This window comes from Chionomys nivalis, chromosome 1 (genome assembly GCF_950005125.1).
Source record: "Chionomys nivalis chromosome 1, mChiNiv1.1, whole genome shotgun sequence".
In the NCBI taxonomy this organism is placed as follows: Eukaryota; Metazoa; Chordata; class Mammalia; order Rodentia; family Cricetidae; genus Chionomys; species Chionomys nivalis.
Window position 1 is genome coordinate 194224112 of NC_080086.1, and position 19377 is coordinate 194243488.

Consider the following 19377-nt stretch of genomic DNA (forward strand, 5'->3'; position numbering starts at 1 on the left):
AATTTGCAGGCAAATGGACAGAACTAGAAAAAATCATTCTGAGTGAGGTAATACAGACACAGAAAGACAAGCATGGTGTGTACTCACTCATAGGTGGTTATTAGGAGTAAAGTATAGGATAACCAATCTACAACCCACAGACTCAGAGAGTCTAGATAACAAGGAGGGCCCAAAGAGGGATGCATGGATTTCCCTGGCAAGGGAAATAGAAGAGATCTTCTGGGTGTACTGGGGGTGAGGGGTTGGGGAATGGAGGGATGGGAAATAGATGGAGCATATTGGGTGGGTTGGGTGCAGGAGGCAGGTTGGAGCCAGGATGGAGGGTGAGAGTAACAAAAGAGACAATCTTGATGGGGGTGCATTTTGGGGTTAGAGATAAACCTGGTACCAGGGAAGCCACCAGGAACCTATATTGATGACCCCAACTAAGATTCTTAGTAGTAGTGGAGAGGTGTCTGCACCGGCCATCTACTGTAAGCAGGTCTGTGACTTCCCTAATTGCCATCAGAGATACTCTATCCAGTACCTGATGGAAACAGAGATAGATCCACAGACAAGCACTGGGAGTCCTGAGGAAGAAAGGGAGGAGGAGTTGAATGAGTCATGGGTGTCAGGATGAGGGAACCCAAAGAGACAGGTGTCCTGAGTTCTCTGGAGCTCATGAACACTGGACTAACAGTCAGGGAGCCTGAATGGGACCAACCTAGACCCTTTGCTTGTATGAGACAGTTATGTAGCTTGATCTATTAATAAGGCTTTTTAACAGTGGGAATAGGACCTCTACCTGGGGCTTACCTGGCTTTTGGTAACCTGTTCCCCCATGCTGAATTACCTGGCCCTGCCTCGACATAAGGGGAAGAGCTTGGTCCTGCCTCAACTTGATATGCCATGATTTGTGGAAGCCCATGGAAGGCCTGCCCCTTTCTGAATGGAGATGGAAGAGGAGTGGATGGGGTGGGGGTAGATGGGAAAGGAAAGGAGGTGGGAGGAGAGTAGGGAAGAGAAATCGGCTGGTATGTAATATAAATGACAAAAAATGTTATTTAAATAAAAAATAATGAAGTAAAAAATGACATCATGAAATTTGAAGGCAAATGGATGGAATTAGAAAAGATCATCCTGAGTTAGGGAACCCAGACTCAGAAAAACAAATATGGTATGTGCTCACTTATAGGTGGATATTAGCCATAAAACAAAGGATAACCTTGCTATAATTCACAGACCCAAAGAAGGAGGGTCCAAGGAGGAGCACAGGAGTCTTTCTGTGAAAGAAGTAGAATAGACATCACAAGTAGTTCTTGGGGGATAGGCATGGGAACAGGAGGGTTATGTGGGAGGAAGACGAAGGGAGAGAGGACAACTGGAAGCTGGGTGCGTCTCTGGGCCGAGCTAGAAACCCAGTGCAATGGACATTCCCAGGAATCTCTGAAGGTGACACTAGCTAAGACTGCTAGCAGTGAGAAACAAGGAACCTGAACCTGAACTGGCCGTCTCCTGCAACCCAGCAAGACTTCCAGTGGAGACACTGAACATCAACCCAGTTTCTCTACTTTTTAAAAGTCTATATATAATGCTTCTATGAACATTCATATATAGGCTTTATGTAAACACACATCTTAAGTATATATGTGTGTGTGTGTGTATGTGTGTGTATGCATGCCTAGGGACGGAGCCTACAGTAACTCTTTGATATTCAGAACAACCGTAGGCTATTTTTCTATGTGAATAACTTTTTATTCCCCAAAGTAATATATGAGGATACCAATCCCTTACTTTAAGCTATCTTTTAGAATTGTAGCTACCTAGTGGACATAAATTAGTGCCTCACTTGGAGTTTGCCTTTGCCTCATGGCTAATGACTTTGAGCAGCTTTTCATGTGGTTCTTGGCCATTCATGTATTTTCTTTGGAGAAATGTATATACATATATTATATAAATATTTTATAGAATACATACTTCTATATAATATAGATATACTATATTTATCTATAATATTCAGATATTTACTCAATTTACAACTTTCATTTATTAATAATAAGAACCTTAAATGTATCCCCTGGCTACAAGCCTATTATCAGTGATAAGCTAATCAAACACTTCCTCTCACTCCGTGGGTGTTGTTTTCACTTTACTGATCATTTTCTCTGATGTAAATAGAGTGTCCAAATTAGATAAGATTTCAAAATCAATTTTTTCCTTTGTCAACATTTTGCCTTACTGAAGATCTTGAAATTTACTTCTCTGTTTTCTTCCAAGATTTTCTTTTTGTATTGTTTTAGCTTTTAGATTTATACTTGTAGTGTACTAGGTGTCTGTCTGTTTGTCTCTCTGTCTGTTCTAGCATTGTTCAGGTGAGAGGACCACTTCCCATTTTGAACTGTTAAGCTGCAAATCAGGGGTTTTATTTCTGGATTCTCAGTTCTAGCCCGTGTGTCTGCACATCTGGCCTTACGTCAGTGCGGCAGTTTTGATTACTCTAGCTTTGTAGTTACTGTTGATATTGGAGTGGATGAGGTTTTTAAAGCATGTATTTTGTCAGAATTATTTTGACTCTTTGGTTCTTGTGAATTTTTGTAGAAATGTTAGGAACAGCTTATCAGTCTCTCCAGAAACACAGCTGGGAGAGAGCAGGTGTGGGTGAAAGCCAAGAGAGCTTCTTTTGCTTTTGGTATGCTATCTTGGCCAACTTCATTGCCAGGCTTTCTAATGGTGAATTAGTCATTTCCTGTACCTTATTTATTTTCCTGCATGCATATTTTACAGTATATGTTATAGATAAATATATAATATACATGAAAAATTATTCTATACATATATAGCCACACATATTAAATACATACCTGTTATATAACCATATGCTATGTATATTTTAAACAACATATAAAACATATTTGGGTTTGCTATCTTTATCATTTACTTATATGGTCATAGTTGTTCCAACCTACAATTTTCTTGATTCTTCTTGCTCCCAGCATGAATATATAGAGAAGGAAGTTCCTAAGTTCTAGTAAGATGCCATTTTACTATGTTTCTTTGTGAGTCCTCTGGCCTAGGGTAGCAGTGGCTCTCACGGGTGCTAGTGTAGAGAACTGGTGTAGACTGCCTGGCCATCATTGCTGCCTGACACAGTTCCAGCATCTTGACACTGCAGACCACACTTCTCCAGTACCTTTTTAATTTCTATTTTTAATGATTCTCACTATGTTATGAGAGTTCCTTTATGCCTTTTTCTTTGGGAGATTCTTTTTTGGCTTTGAAGGATGAAAATGTATAAAATGGCAACCTCTTTAAACAGAATAATTCTTCATAAAACTATCCTCACCGCTTGGAAACCAGGAATCCCATGGTGCCCTCCTAATTATGCCAAGAACAGGAAAGTTAGATGTAACATGAGGGGGCTGCCTTATTGGTGTTTTCTGACCCGCCCAGTACCCACAGCCAGCAAGCCCCAGAGAAAATCACACAGAGATCTCTATATGTTATAAAGCTGATTGGCCCATTAGGTCAGGCTACTTATTAGCTCTTGTAGCTTATATTAACCCATTATACTGATCTATGTTAGCCATGTGGCTCAGTACCTTTTTCAGCTGGCAGGTCACATCCTGCTGGTTTGGTGGTCTGGGCAGGAGTGGGAGGAATCAACTTCCTCCTTCCCAGAATTCTCCTGTTCTCATTGCATCATTTCTACTTCCTGTCTTGTTTTCCTGCCTATACTTCCTGCCTGGCTAATCAGCATTTATTTAAAACATGATTGACAGAATACAAACAATTCTCCTGAACCAGTTAGAGATATACTATAACACCTGATTCCAAGGATGAAATGCCTACTGTCCAAATCCAGAGTCCGAGGCCATTAAGGGCAACAGATCAGTTAAGAAGTATAGAGAAACCAGAATGGTCCAATATAATGGAGAAAGGGTACGACATCAGGACCTTCCCTTTTGGGGGTGTATGGGAGAAACAGGTCCATAGACTAAGATTATGACAGAAAGGGGCACAATTAGGGAATAGCTTAGTGCTTATCCCCTTGAGGAGCGAACTGCTCTTAAACTGTGGTAGAGTAGAGTCTGCTCCCCAGAAGTCCTCTTCCCAGGCTCAGACATTTGGATAGGGGGCTCCATTCCCTATTGGGCTTGAGGAAAGTTCCTGTTTGCTAAAGCTGCCGTTCGCCTTGGTTCTGACAGGAGGAACTTGTGGCCTTTTCATTAATGCAGGAGCTCTCCTCATAGAGCTACTGCACATTTGAGAACAATAGGCACTTAGATACTTACGCTTTTATCTCAGGGAAAATGCTATAATAAAGCTACTGGTCACTTCCGGTCCCTGAATCATTGATTCTGCTTTCAGTCCTGCCTGGGGCTAAGCTACTGAGTATGGCTAAGCTATGTGTGTGCTGTGACTACAGAAAAGGTGTGTACTCCCTTTTCAATAAATGGCAGAGGCAGTCATCCCAACTAACTCTCAGACTGTGTCTGGGCCTCCTTCCCCTGCTGACTCCACATAGTCTCCTTGGGACCTGAAAACATGCTCCTCCTCCCCAACCAAGCTAGTCTTGTGAGAGCCAAAGTTACATTTTAGTTTTTAATTACTATGCCTTAGAGATCCATGAACCAAAAATGCCTCTGACCTGCAAGCCTCTTGCTCAAAGACAGATAGTTTCTGAAAAGCTGAACGCAGATAACACGCCACAGGTTTTCACTCCTCTTGACATGGCTTTGACCTGTGTGTGCCCAATCACATGTGGGCAAGAGGTAGGAAATACATCAGGGATATGCTTGCCCCTGATTGGACCTGATGGGAAGTACTCAAACCACTACAAACTGTGACTCAGGGCCATTTTTCTGAGAAACCAGAGTTTAACGTGGCCAGAGACCATCAACCTGGCCAGTAGTTAATTAAAAGTTGCCTTATATTTAACTTTGAATTGTGGTAGTGCTCTTATTCTCCTCCGGCGGGATTGACGGTCTCCAGCAGAGGACCATGTGCCCTGCTCATTCTCAGTTATCACTCCCGTTACAGGCTCTACTCAGTTCTTGCATGTCGCAGTCCCCCTCGTCCAGCAAGGATGACGCGACCACCGGAGCTCTTCTCACTGCAGTTTTATTCAGGACCTTTTGACAATTGTAAAATCTCTCTCTCTCTCCTCTCTGGGCAAACCTCTCCCAGCCCTTAAGTAGGCCTGGGCTGCCAACCTCAGATTGCCAGGCGGGCACTGCCCATAGGTCCACGCATATGCAAGCAGCTGACAGTCATTGCGTGATAATAGCATAAGTCAGGCTTTAGCCATAGGAGTTGATTATCACAGCACTCGCTTTCGGGATCGCAGAGGGCGGGAGCCAGCACCATCAGGTGCGACTCCACGCAGCTCTCTACATTGCCATCAGGTGTGGCTTCACGCAGCTCGCTACACTTGCACTAGGGATAAATACTGGTTCCAGTGCTAGTGGCCCCCTTCCCGTGGGAGCCCTCTCCCTTTCTAAGGAGTGGGTAGGGGTGGGGTGGGGTGAAGGTAGCGGGAGTGGGAGGACAGGAGGGAGAGGAAACTGAGATTGGTATGTAAAATAAGATTGTTTTAAAAATTAAAAAAATATCCACAGAATAAAAAATGTCCTGAAACCAAAATAAAAATTACACAGAAAATAAAAAAAAAAAAACAACAAACAAACCCTACTCAGACTACCCAACTTCAGTAGCTCATTGTTTTGCTCTCAGCAGTAGCCAAGATGAAAATAAACGAAGTAATCCAATACGCAGGTAACTTAATATGGCTTCATCTTTTTGGTGTTTCAAAACAGAGTAAGATAAGCAAAAATGGTAGTGAAGAAACCTTACTTTAGCTAAAGGAAATGGGCCGTTGAGGGACAATAAGAGTCCGTGTTTACTGACCACAGATGTGGGGCTGAAGTCTCCTTCCAGTGATCTAGGCTCCTTGCTGCTGGGGCTCTGGGTCTGAAGGAAAGCAGGCCTGAGTGTGGTCCTGCCGAATGCCTGTCTCTCTCCAGCACTGGGGACCATGCGGCCTAGATTTACAGGCTCTAGCAGTCAGCTGGGGACATGGGGATTAGCTTAGTGCAACCCCAAACAACAGAGCACTGCATGATTTGCGAAGAAATTATATAAAAACCTAGATGCCCTTCAATGGAGGAATGGATGAAGAAAGTGTGGAATATATACATATTAGAGTACTACTCAGCAGTAAAAAACAATGACTTCTCGAATTTTGCGTGCAAATGGATGGAAATAGAAAACACTATCCTGAGTGAGGTATCCCAGACTCAAAAAGAGGAACATGGGATGTACTCACTCATAATCGGTTTCTAGCCATAAAATAAAAGACATTAAGCATATAATGTGTGATCCTATAGAAGCTAAATAAGAAAGTGAACCCAAAGAAAATCATATAGTCATCCGCATGGAGAGGGGGAAGTAGACAAGATTGCAGGGCAAAAACTGGGAACTTGCGGGTGAGGTGGCATGGGGCAAAGGGGAAATGGGATGAGAAATATGAGAAGGGGAGGATGGGAGGAGCTCGGAGGATTGGGATGGTTGGGATATAGGAAGGATGGATACGGGAGCAGCGAAGTATATATCCTATCTAAGGGAGCCATCTTAGGGTTGGCAAGAGACTTGACTCTTGAGGGGTTCGCAGGTGTCCAGGAATATGTCCCCAGCTGGTACGTTGGGCAACTAAGGAGAGGGAACCTGAAATGACCCTATCCTATACTGATGAATATCTTGCATATCACCTTAGAACCTTCATCTGGCGATGGATCGAGGTAGAGACAGAGTCTCAATTTGGAGCAACGGTCTGAGCTCTTAAGGTCCAAATGAGGAGCAGAAGGAGGGAGAACATGAGCAAAAAATCAGGACCACGAGGGATGCACCCACCCACTGTGACAGTGGAACCGATTTATTGGGAGCCCACCAAGGCCAGCTGGTCTGGGACTGAATAAGCATGGGTTGATTCCGGACTCTCTGAGCATGGCGGTCAATGAAGACTGATGAGAAGCCAAGGACAATGGCACTAGGTTTCGATCCTAATACATGAACTGGCTTTGTGGGAGCTTAGCCTGTTTGGACGCTCACCTTTCTGGACGTAGATAGAAGGACCTTGGTCTTCCCGCAGGGCAGGGAATTTGGACTGCTCTTCAGTATCGAGAGGGAGGGGGAATGGAGTGGGGGGAGGAGAAGAGGAGTGGGGATAGGGGGAGGGAAGTGGGGGGAGGGCAATATTTGGGAGGAGGGGAGGGAAATGGGAAATGGGGAGCAGGTGGAAATTTTAATTAAAAAAGAATAAAAATAAATAAATAAGTAAAAAAAAAAAAAAAAAAACCACCTTCACACTGCTGCTGGTTCAATGCGCCTATGGAAATCTGCCATGGCTAAAACATAGTCCTAGTTTCCCCCGAGGTATTTGGGAGCATAGCTATGAATGGCAGCAGGTAGCATCCACTAAACACACACTGTGCGGAAGAGGCTATGAGGAGCCTTGCATGTCTCCAGGCTTTCCAGCATCCTCTGGCTCACCTGAGCGCTACTGAAGCAGAACCATTGCTCCTGCTGTTATGCCATTCTCATTCACGAGGAAAATAGGTCAAAGAAAGGTTAAGGGACGTGCTTGGCATTACAGGAGCAGGAAGCGATGAGCCCAGATTTCAGCCTAAGCACTGTGATTTTGAGATACATGCTAGCCCTCCCCCCCTTATTTTTGTCTTCCCATTTCCTCAGTAACTCCTTTGCAATCCACACTTCTCTCCTATTACAATCCCCCATCTTGACAGTTCCTTAAGCCTTATATTCCCACCTGTAAAGTGGCTACACTGACAGTAGTACGTCTTTCACTGACGGATCTTAGATATATGGATGTATACACATCCATATATACAATTTAACTACTCTTGTGACATTATCTATTATAACATCACAATAGAATATTGAATGTTGCTGTTAAGTGGTAAGGTTTGAAAGAATTTTGAATATTTAAATAATATGAACAATGACAATAAGAGCATAATGAAACATAACCTGTAAATAAACTATTTAGTTCGGTTACTGACACTGAAGTTAGACCCCACTTTGGCTTTTCTCTCCTGCAGCTTATTTCATTGATCGCCAGTCGCCAGCACAGCCTAAGTTCACGTGGGTTTGCAGCACCGGGTGCCGCTGCACCTGTACTGTTTACCCCCTTGGTATTTCACACTTTGCGTGTTATGACACCAGAGCCAAGGACCCCTGTCCATCTTTCCCCTTGAATAAGTGCACAGCTCACCCTCCAGCACTCTGCATTTTCTCTTGATTCATTTACCCAAACTCCTGCTAGAGGATCGTGTGTGTTGCAATGTAAAAACACCCACAGAAATGCTAGAAAGCATTTCTTGCCTTTATCATGCCTGGGCCATCCTCAACTGCCCTCAGTCTTCTGAGTTCTCTTTGCTGTCCTAACTCCTGCACCACCATGTGCTACCGCATTTATATGTGGGTTTTAAGCAGGCCTACAACTGTGGTGTGCTGATGTAATAATTTACTCAGCAAGGAACTAAAGAGCCAGTAAGATTAATCTTAGAAACAGAACAGATTATTATCTCCAATAAAAAGTCATAGGCATAGCTGGCTTGTACTCTTTGTATCCAAAAGGGAATTTCTTTATTTCATATCAAATGACTTAGAAAAAGGAAAAAAGGAAATGTGTTTGAGAGAGGAACATTTGTGTCAGTATGCATGTGTGTGTGTGTGGGGGGGTGAGGGGGTGGGGGGGAGAATGTATTTCAACCAAAACAGCTTTGAACATACTTCTAGTGGAAGAATAGTTGTTGATTTGACATAAATATTAGTGAAAGAATGTGACAAAATTCCTGAAGATAAATTCTTTTATTTAAAATGGTAGCTATCACAACACATCATACAATGAATGAAGACCAGAGAATCACATTGAAACTTTTAAAAACATCTCTATATAGTCAGAAAACATAAAACATGCTGCTAAGATACCAATAGAGTCAGATGCCAAAGTTTCTACATTGTCAGCATGAAAGCAACCACGGGAGGCACAAGACTGCACAGGAGTTTCTCCGCTTCCGGCAGCAAAAAGAAAGCTTCCTTCTTTGGAGACTGCGTCATGGGCAAGCTTGGACAATTCCATTGACACTGTGCTTTGCCGAAGTTACTGCTAATTTCTCCTTCTGAGGAGGTTACCACATTAGAATTGCAACACTTATTGGCACAATATGAAAAAATAAACACTTTTTTGGAGTTCTTCCACTCATAACATTTGTTTTTAAATAAATAATCATTCCTTATAGTGCATGTTTTATCGCTCATCACACATTGCCACAAATGAAGCTGAGCAGATAGTATGTTACAGGGTTTATTTACGTCTTCTGTCGTAGCTCTGCATCCCGCTCCTTTCATAAGCAACTGAAAACAAAGAGGAGGTAAAAAGTGAGTTTTAAGGGGGTTCACAGAGGTGGTGAAGAAAGTTGAATTCATACACTGAATTACTGCAATGTCAGAATGACTTTGCCCCCTAGAAGAAGTATTTCTAAGATTTTTCTTTTTTAGTGCACCTTCCAAGCGTGTCTGACTCTATATCCTGCTTAGAAGTGTTCTAACCACAGCATTCCTGGTTTATTTGGACACCTGCTGTGGATTTGGTATCCAGAAAGTGCAACAGTGTATCTTTATGGTTGAGTATGATGTTCCTTTTCTGCAAGTTACTGAAGCACTGGAGGACTCACAGTTATCAGAGAAAGGACCATGCCTACTGTGCTCATGTATTAGGATAAAAAAGAGACTCTAACTTTCATTCTAGGGTAGAGGTCAATAAATTTCAGGTCCTAGGTCAAAGCTGCCCTGGTGTTTATTCTTATACAGTTTTGTTTGGACACATACAGACTCAATTTATGTATGCATTATCTATGGCAGCTTTGGATTTAAAATGGCAAATTTGAGCAGCCACTACAGACCAACATAACTTAGGAAGCTTAAAATATTTAGGACCTTTTTTCTTTTCAGGCCAAGACTGCCTAACCTCTGTTTCTAGGGGAACCGACTGGTATGGGGGTCTCTTTTTTCATGGATACCTTCTGAAGATGGACTGGCTGTCCTTGAGACTAAAGTCACTCTTACTCTGTAGGCAAGGCCACTGAACTCACAAATACACAGCACAATTTTATCTAACTCTTAGAATCTGGGCGGCTGTGGAACTGTCAGTTGCTGCTCCAAAAGTACTTAGCACCTGGCTACTAAGTAATTTAAGTACTGTGACTCATTTGAACTAAAAACTGCTAAGATGCATTATATTATGCCGTATTAGATATTATTTCAAAGGATCTGGAACTACAAAATGTCAAGGGTCAGAATAATTGTCTACATACGGGTATTTTATCATCGCAGCCAGCATTATTACTTAGATTTGCATTATAATGAAGCGAATGTGCTTGTGGGAAATGCCCCACATGAATGCGGAATTGAGAGGAAACAGCAGATACGTGGAAGCCCCATGCTGCTGTGAGCAGTTTCCTAGGTGAGGGATAAAGTGGAAGGCTCCGGGGTAACTGGGTCTGCTTTTCCTGGCGGCTCTCAAAAGGTCTGCTTCTCTCTGTGAGGAACAGGAGCAGGAACACGAAGCCGCTGAATGGTTAGAGTCAGCTGTATGTGTAAACCAGAGCTAGAGCAGACTGCACCCCAGACTGGGCACTTCTTATGGAGAAAAAAATTCGTTTTTCATTCTCTTTTATCAGGAGTAGCCCGAGTTTATTCCCGACAGGACTTTTTGGGTACCAAGACCTTATGACTCTCAGAAGTGAGGGGAATGCTAATTAAAGTAACCAAAGTCAGCTTGGCAGCATGACTGGGACACTGTGGTTTCCTGCAGGGAAACAGACTCTTACCGGGTCCTTCCACACTCTTAGAGTGTCTACCATTGTCAGAAGTGTGTGTGACCAAGACACAGTAAGGATAGGTCTGGCTGGGGGATACAACTGTCAGAGCCATGTCCCAGTGAGTGTGTAAAATGGGCCCTGCGTACCCCCTGTCAGAACCATGTCCCAGTGAGTGTGTAAAATGGGCCCTGCGTACCCCCTGTCAGAACCATGTCCCAGTGAGTGTGTAAAATGGGCCCTGCGTACCCCCTGTCAGAGCCATGTCCCAGTGAGTGTGTAAAATGGGCCCTGCGTACCCCCTGTCAGAGCCATGTCCCAGTGAGTGTGTAAAATGGGCCCTGCGTACCCCCTGTCAGAGCCATGTCCCAGTGAGTGTGTAAAATGGGCCCTGCTTACCGCCTCTCCCACATTTTCCCCATTTGTATTTTCTTAACTAAAATATAAGACTAAAAATTAGCTAGCAATTCCAATTCATCGCAGCAGCTCTAATCTTATTAACTATAATTATTACTTTAAGGATATTTAATCTACTCTAATTTGCACAGCAGCTATATTATTCATAAGTTAAGCATGTTCTGAAAGGTGTAAAAATTCTAGAAACAGAGAGCTGGTGATTAATTCAGCTACCGAGGAAACCACAGCTATAGAGGACTCATACATCTGAAGGCAAGCACTGCAGGGGCTTATATTTATATTTCATTTCTCAAGGCTAGAAGACAATACGAATATACATATAAATGAAGCAATTGCAGGTTTCAGACAGGTGCATAACTTCCTAAGAATTAAATTTTGTTCACCCAAAGATCACTGGTGAGGAAATACAAAAGTTGTATCTAAATTTGTAAAGTGAATTAATAATAATAATAGAATTAAAAATACTGCTTTGTGCCTTCAGATAATTAAGAAGTAAGCCAGAACATCTTATAAGTTCTCTGGAAACTATAAATATTATAAACAGGGCAGCTGCTGATTAATTTCTAATAAGATGTTTATTGTTTTAATTTATTCTCAGTGACAGTAAAATACACAGAATTTCAGTATTTTCTTCAGTGTGCCTGAACTAAGGGCTTGCATGTGCTTAATAAAAAGCCAGTTTCCATGAAAATGATGCAGGGGTTGTTTAACATTGAATATAGTTGGATTAAATGTGATAAGCAATGAAGGGTTTAGAAATAAGTCTATGGCATTTACATACAAGGTGCAAGCTAGAGAAATGCGGAAATATGCAGCCTTGTGTCAAGAAAAATCCTCCTTTAGAGTTAAAATAGATTTTGGGAGTCCTAGATTTTTTTTTCTGTAGTTCTATAGCTAGAGCTGAGGAAAGATTTGGTGTGTGCCTTTTCGAAGGCATTAGAACGGACCCAACTACAATCATTGTCTTCAGCACCTACTAAGACACTGATTTGAGCTTCCATAACTTCAGAAAAGGGTGATTTTAAGAGACATTTATTTTTATATTGGAAGATTGCCGATGTACATCTTATGAAAATTTCGTAATACTTTAGCGACAAGTGACAAGCTCTCATCTCTCCCTCAGGGTCCAGTATGTTTTATTGAGAATATCTATGGAAAAGAATGTCAGAGCAGCCCGAAGATTCAGGTGTGTAATGACTAAATGGGGCAGATGCTGGAAGAGCTGGTATTTTGAGAGAAATATACTAATACTGAGGAGGCATTAGCTTAAGCATCTATCAACTGACTTTTGGCTACAAACATTACTATGAAAATTTGTCTATAGAAATACTTATCTTAAGTCTATTATTCCATTTTTAGTACTTTGAAAACTATGCCTCATAAAAATAATAGAAGTAGATTTGCGCATCTTCAGACATGATTTTATACGTACCAGAATTTAAAGCTCTTTTGCCCATTAGTCCAACGAAGGAATCTGTTTTATGCCCTGGAAAATACATTTAGTATTTTAGTATGTATGCCTTTGAAGAAATAAGCTCACGAGTACAAAGTATAAGAAACTTCTGAATATAAGCCTATGCAATAAATATGTTCCTACTTTGCATACTGGTGAGCCCAAAGAAGCCTACAAATCCCACTGAAAGAGTGCACCGCAAGAACTTTCTCAGTTCTCGCAGAATCTTTGATCTGCATTATACTTCATCTGTTATGGAGTTTTAAATATGGTTGCCACTGTAGCCAGCTTTGAATTTAGGAGCCAATTCCACATTTGTGTGTGAGAACAATATCCAGGTTACTTTTCCATCAACAAACACACTGCATTTCTCAACAAATGAGCTTTAAGCTTGAGATCTTGTTGGCTGGAATCTTCTAAGAGTTTATATTTAGTGGATTTCGACTTAAAAATACTCCTTTTGTGAAAACATGTTGGTTTTGGTTTTGACATTAACAGGATACCTTTATTTTTATTGTATATTTTAGTTCTATAAAAATCACCTTAAAATTTAAATCCTTAGAAGGTAAATTCAAATGAAGTGTATGCCCCCCCCCCCCCGAAAGAAGATGTTACTGAGAAATTTTTTCTTGGTTTCCACTGTTATTTGAGACCACGGTGTTGTGTTATGCGTTTTGGGGTCCACCGTGCCACTGGGTTAAGACAATCCATGGAACTCACAGAAGCCGGCCACATTGCCAGGGACCCATAGAACTTCCTGTCACCCCTGGATCCAGCTAGCTAGGAAACATCCCATTTCAATTATGGGATCAAGGGGAAGTAGCCCTGCGTTTCTATCTGTTCTCACATTTAAGTGGATTTTCTGCTCAAATATTCACCCACTCCAATTAATTAGCAGCTGAATAACTGCCTTGCTTGCCATTATTAGATCCAGTTCATGAAAATGAGTTAGGAGATGTATGTAACTTTCCTTTTCTGTAGTGTTCATGGGTGGGGTGGAGATGAAGGCTTGTGATGGACGCTTAACCCTACAGTTGAAATCCTATTCGTTTACAGGTCTTATTTCTTTTTTATTTTTAAATGTAATGTGTGCTTTGCCACTGTAGCGTGCCTACACTGCAGTATGCCTACACAGTGATTATTCATCAGAGCACCCTCTGGATATGTCTTTTCCTTTCCTATATTTTCTTAATTAAATTTATTGGCCCCTATGCTATGCCTCAAAAGGTAGCATGAACAGAATTCAATATCACTAACATTAGCGTTTGATAAATGTCAAAATAATTATGGACTTACTTTTGTGAGAGATCTGACCGTGTCCTAGAAGAGAAGAGAAGCAGTTAGGCGACACACAGATTTCTTTTAAAAGCTACTTTAGATCTTTTACAGGGAACTTGAACAGTTGAATATATTTAACATTTCCTATTTATGTACCGTCTTGAGGAATCAAGTAGATGAATGCTAACTGATTTATTAATGAAAGCCAAATATTTGAACAACCAAAGGAATATTTATTGAATAACCTCTTTGGGCCGTGTATTAAAAAGACAGAACCATGGGACTCGAGCACGGCTATATAAATGTACTGGCTTCAAGACTGGTCACTCACTTCACATATGCAAGAGCTCAAAACACACACACACACACACACACACACACACACACACACACTTCTCTTACTTAGACTTAATTGCAAGACCTTGCTCTAGCTTAAAATACTTTCTTATATGACCATTTATGATAGTGAAATAAAGATATTTATAGGGATGTTTACCATAAAGAGCCTTTAACAGGGCCACTTGTTTTTCAATTGAGGAATCTGACAAGAGATGAATTGACATTAACTCTTCACACACTCCACTGACTGCGTCATCAACTCAGGGCAATTGAATATTTCTCTCACGGTAGCAAGGGGCAGCCAACACTAACCCAGTCTCAGAAACGCTATAAGGTCTTTCACCCCGAGCCTGGACTATCCAGCGTACCTGGGGGCCCTTGTAATTCGGATCTTAGTTAGGGAAGTGTTTAGCTAAAGTCACTTTCGAGTTTGGGTCACTCTAGTGCTCTGAAGCATGAGAAATGGATCTTGCCCCCTCCCACCTACCCACCCCCATGGACTAGGGCTTTGTCAGAGTGTTCTGGGAATCACAAGTCTTTGGGCGTGGAAATTTATCCTCGCAGGGTAAGCGACACTTGGGTGCTCCAGGAAGGAGCAGGCATGCAGATCAGGTAGCCAGACAGCCTGAGAGTGACTATTGCTCCTCTCACCAGCATCCCTTTTGCCCATCAATCCAAAGAACTGCTGAGGTTTGGGTCTCCGGGCGATTCTCTGCAGAAGATGCTCAAAGGGTTCTGGCAGCGCCTCCTGGGGAACAAACCCGCGTGTAGACAATTTGAGTGAACCGGAGACAGTTCCACCATGAGCTCCAGCTTCTCCACAGATCCCCCTGAGACTAGAAGCTGGTGGGCTCGCAAGAGTCCAGGCCACGCAGGAATCTAGGCAGCACTCCCTCCCACTTGGCCCCGCCTGAGCCCTCCTTTTCCCCCAAATTCTACCCCGGGCGCCCCTGCCCAGAATCACAACACCTTGTGATCCTGTGCGTTTTCTGTTCTTTATCCCATCAGAAAACTCACTCAAGGTTTGTCTGTTCTTAGCGAGGCTCCAGAGACCCTTCCCCCACCTCCCGACTGTCCTACATACACATGGTGGGGCTGGATGCAGAAGTGTGCTGATGTTTTACAAGCGACCCTGCACCACCGCACGCACAACTTTCTGTTTCCCAAGGCGCGCTGCTCTGCGCCAACAGCCAAGAATCACGTAAAGGGAAACTTGGACTGTTAAATACAGGAATGTGGAGCTCACTTCTGCCCTGAGACCCCGCAGCTCGTTAAGATCCCGCTTTTGCCCCCATTGACTTCTCTGTCCAGCATCTCCCCGCTCTCTACAGAGCATCGCTCTGGCTGTGGAGACCGCGATGCAGTTCTCCTCCCTCAGGGAGAAAACTTGGTTCTGGGCTTAAAGCCTTGTGTGGGACCTGGGGGATGACGCCCTTTACACCCCACGGCGTCTCTCGCCGGCTGGGCTAGTCAGGGTTCCACCACAAGGGGAAGGGAACAGCTCCCACGCCCGGTTGGGTCTCACCTTGATCTGGTCACTGTCGGACCAGTCAGACCAATAATTTAGATCATCGTTGGCACCGATTTCCTCTGCAAACAGTTGAGTGGAAAGGAGAAAAAAGAGCGCCACGGCCACGAGGATTTTCATGTTGGATTTCTGGGGAGATGAGGAGAAAGCAAAGGAGACATTACACACACATAGGCGGTCACCACCCGAGAGTTAGAGCAACAGAATTTCAGTGCCACAAGAAAGGGAAAACAGGTCCCGCGAAACCAAGATAAGAAAAATCAGGGCTAACATTTCTCCTTAGGAAGCAGAATGACGTCCCAAAGAACCTCAAATCCCCCTTTCCCTGAGTCTCAGCGTCTCAGACCCATTGACCCACACCCTCAAGTCTGGAGGCTCTGCAGGTGGGAGACAAAGCGGGGCGTTGGCATTTTCTCAATCTCCCCCAAGTCTGTGACTGCAGCGGGAGCAAAGCCAGGGCGGACGCCACCTCCGACTGAGGTACGACGGGCAGCGGGAAGCCACAGCTGGCCGGCGGGAGTGGTACTCACTGCGGTGAGCCGAGCGGGGATGCTCGGCAGGTGAACACTCGCTGGGTGCTCCTCGCTGTCTTTGGCCGCGGTGCGGTGCGGTGCGGTGCGGTGCGGGAGTGGAGCAGGTCGGAGTGCGCTCTAGTCCCTGCTCCTGCTTCGCGGTATTTATCGCAGACGTGACGAGCCTGGAGGGCCACGTGACACTCTCCCCACGCGACTTTCTGCTCAATATTTAATTAGCCGCCCCCTCGCCTTTTGCTTGCGTGATGGAGAGTTTCCGAGATGGTAACCCGTCGGAGTCCATAACATCTGGACCCAATTGGGTTCGAAATGACGCAATTTTAGGGAAGTCGAGGTCTTGCCACCCAATCCAAAGAGGCCTGTTTTCTTCCGCCTGCAAATCTGACGCCCCCTCCCCTCTTCTTCGGAACAAGGTTCAGTGACACCTGAGATTACTCATCAAAACTGAGCGGAGTGACTCATGCCTCGGACTTCCAGAACTTTTCCTTCAGGAAAAGTTGTGCATTTGAGAAGGGCTAAATCATTGCAGCGTTAAAACCTTGTCGTGGGAAATCACGCTAAGACAGCAGCAAACACGTTAGAGCTGGAGCAAGCGTTCTTTCACCTTCCGTTTCTTCCTTCATGTATCTTAAAGGTTTGTGAGGCGTTGCATCTATGACTGGAACAGCCCCCACCCCCCACCCCAAATCAGTCAGAATACTCTCCCATTTCTCTAGCACTGCAAAAATTTCAGTCCAGTATTTCCGAGGATGGAAATAGATTTCCCCTTTCGTTTGGGGAAAAGAGAAATTTAAAGCTGGTGTCGCATGTAGAACTTAATCATCAGCCATTCAAGGACACCCTTTGTTCCCCAAAGCGTCTCCCTTGTCATATCCAGAGGGGTCGGAAGAGGGTAATCGTGCTTCTCCCCTCCTTTTTTTCCACAGGGCCCTGGAGGGAGGCCAGAATCAGACATCATTAGCAAACATGGTTTTACAGATAACTTCCTTCCCAGCCGTATAACACTTCTTCAATCTTCAAAGCACTAAATGATGCAGTGGCTTGTTTGTTTTGGTTTTTTAAACTAGGTCTCATTTTGTGGCTTCAAACTGGTTATTCTCCTGTCTCAGCCTACCCAGAGCTGAAATTATAGGTGTGTGCCGCCACAGCTGGATTGATGTAGTCTCTTGAATAGAGTTGTTTTCTCCTGGGAATTATATATTTTTTTATGTTTTTAGTATAGTATGTAAAAGAAATTAGTGTTTGCAAGCCAAATTGATGTTTCACCTCCAATATTTATTCTTTTATTTTTAACGCCGAATGTGGAAGTTTAGGTGGATTTTATAATGTGAACATTCTGCTTTTATTTTCAAAACTTTTAAAAGGAGAAATCGTAAACGCAAATGTAGAATCATTTACTTGCAACAACTTATGAATTTCATGTAGCCCCCAGTTCCTCTTCACCCAGAATATTTTAAGCAAGTTCTCACAAGTGAAAAAAACTAAGCGTTCCATCCCAAGGTAAGGATTTTCAAAGTGAAAATCAACTACTTTGTCAAAAATAATCTAAAATAATTCTGGTGTTAGAATTATTAAGCATTTAAGTGTTCTCTAAAAGTCCTCACTACCTCATACATTTACTAGTTAAAATGAGAATTATAATGAATCGCATACATATCCTATGTGAATCAGTCTGGGCAGATACACATAAATACCATGAACTGGGTGACTCCCAGACAACACATTTGCTGTTGTTGCTGTTGCTGCTGTTGTTGTTGTTGCTGCTGCTGTTGTTGTTGTTGCTGCTGCTGTTTGGTTCTCCCTCACAGCTGTGAAGACTGGCAATCTGAAGCCAGGTGTCAGGGTGCCCCGATTCTCACGAGAGCCCTTCTTGGGATCCTCATGAAATACCATTCTGCCTCCTGGTTGAGTTTTATATGGCAGAATCAAGGAGGTCCATTAGATCCATTTTAAAAGAGCTCATATTGGTGAGGGATCCTCCCTCAATAGGCTCCTCCCTCAATAGGCTCCTCCCTCAATACCTAATTTCCTATTTTTAAATGGCATTACCATGGGTGTTAGATTTCAGCTTATGAAGGGGTGGAGTGTTGGAGTGACAGGAACTCTCTCTGACCTTATTATTAGTAGTTTATTGATGAAGCAGTTCAGTAGCGTGTACCACATTCTGTGTTAATAGAGAAGTTCTAGTGTTGAGTCACCAGTCAGTGGAGGGCTGGCTTTGAAAGAGAGGCGTAGTTTTGTGGGGCTTCTGCTTAGTTCCTGGGAGAAGTTGCTAAGCCAAGCAACCAGGCTCTCACTCAGAGTTGTGTTCTGATTTTTCATGTGATCACTTCCTCTTGAATGTGCCCCCATAGTTGTGATGGTATCTGCTTGGAGAGCTTAGCCAAAGCCCCGTCAATGATAGTACTTTAAATCATTTCCCATTTTGTTCATGACATTTACTAAATGTTCCTTAATTTTCTTGTAAATTTCATATACTTTCTGACACACTTTTCCCTTGAACATAGTGGAACTGAGGATATTTGCATTCGTAACCCTGCATTCCCTAGAACATGGTCTTTAAAATATAAATTTTAATGAAATGCAAATGTTCCTAATGCATTCTAAGTTCATGAATACTAGAATGGTGAGCGAAGTATTTAATGTTTCATATTTGCCGATTAATCATTTGTAGGAAACCATAAGGAGATGGAAAGATAACTCAGTGGCTAAAAGCACTTGTGTGTGAAAGATGAAAGTTCAATTCTCAGCACCCACATTGTACTTGACCACCGCCTGCAGGTCTAGTTCCAGGGGATCTGCTGCCCTCTACTGTCCTCTGTGGGAACTGCATGATACGGGCCACACATAAATGCATGTAAAACACCTGAACTAAAAAATAAAATACATCTTAGAAAAGAAAACCGAAGAGATGCTGTTGTCCATTTTTATGTGACTGAACATAAACCACAT

General features: G+C 43.0%; 1 protein-coding gene across 2 annotated transcripts; it reads right to left on the reverse strand.

The window, feature by feature from the left end:
- Nucleotides 1–8859: 8859 nt before the first annotated feature.
- Tac1 (tachykinin precursor 1) lies at nt 8860–16701 on the reverse strand. Of its 2 annotated transcripts, XM_057779371.1 has the most exons (7): nt 16423–16701; nt 15890–16021; nt 15016–15112; nt 14522–14566; nt 14044–14067; nt 12727–12780; nt 8860–9414 (listed from the first exon to the last, which is right to left on the reverse strand). In XM_057779371.1, the coding sequence occupies exons 2-7, from the start codon at nt 16010–16012 to the stop codon at nt 9365–9367; spliced, it is 393 nt and encodes a 130-aa protein (XP_057635354.1). In that variant the 5' UTR covers nt 16013–16021; nt 16423–16701; the 3' UTR covers nt 8860–9364. The 2 variants fall into 2 exon arrangements, with proteins under 2 accessions (XP_057635354.1, XP_057635362.1); XM_057779379.1 differs by lacking the exon at nt 14522–14566.
- Between the last annotated feature and the right edge of the window lie 2676 nt (nt 16702–19377).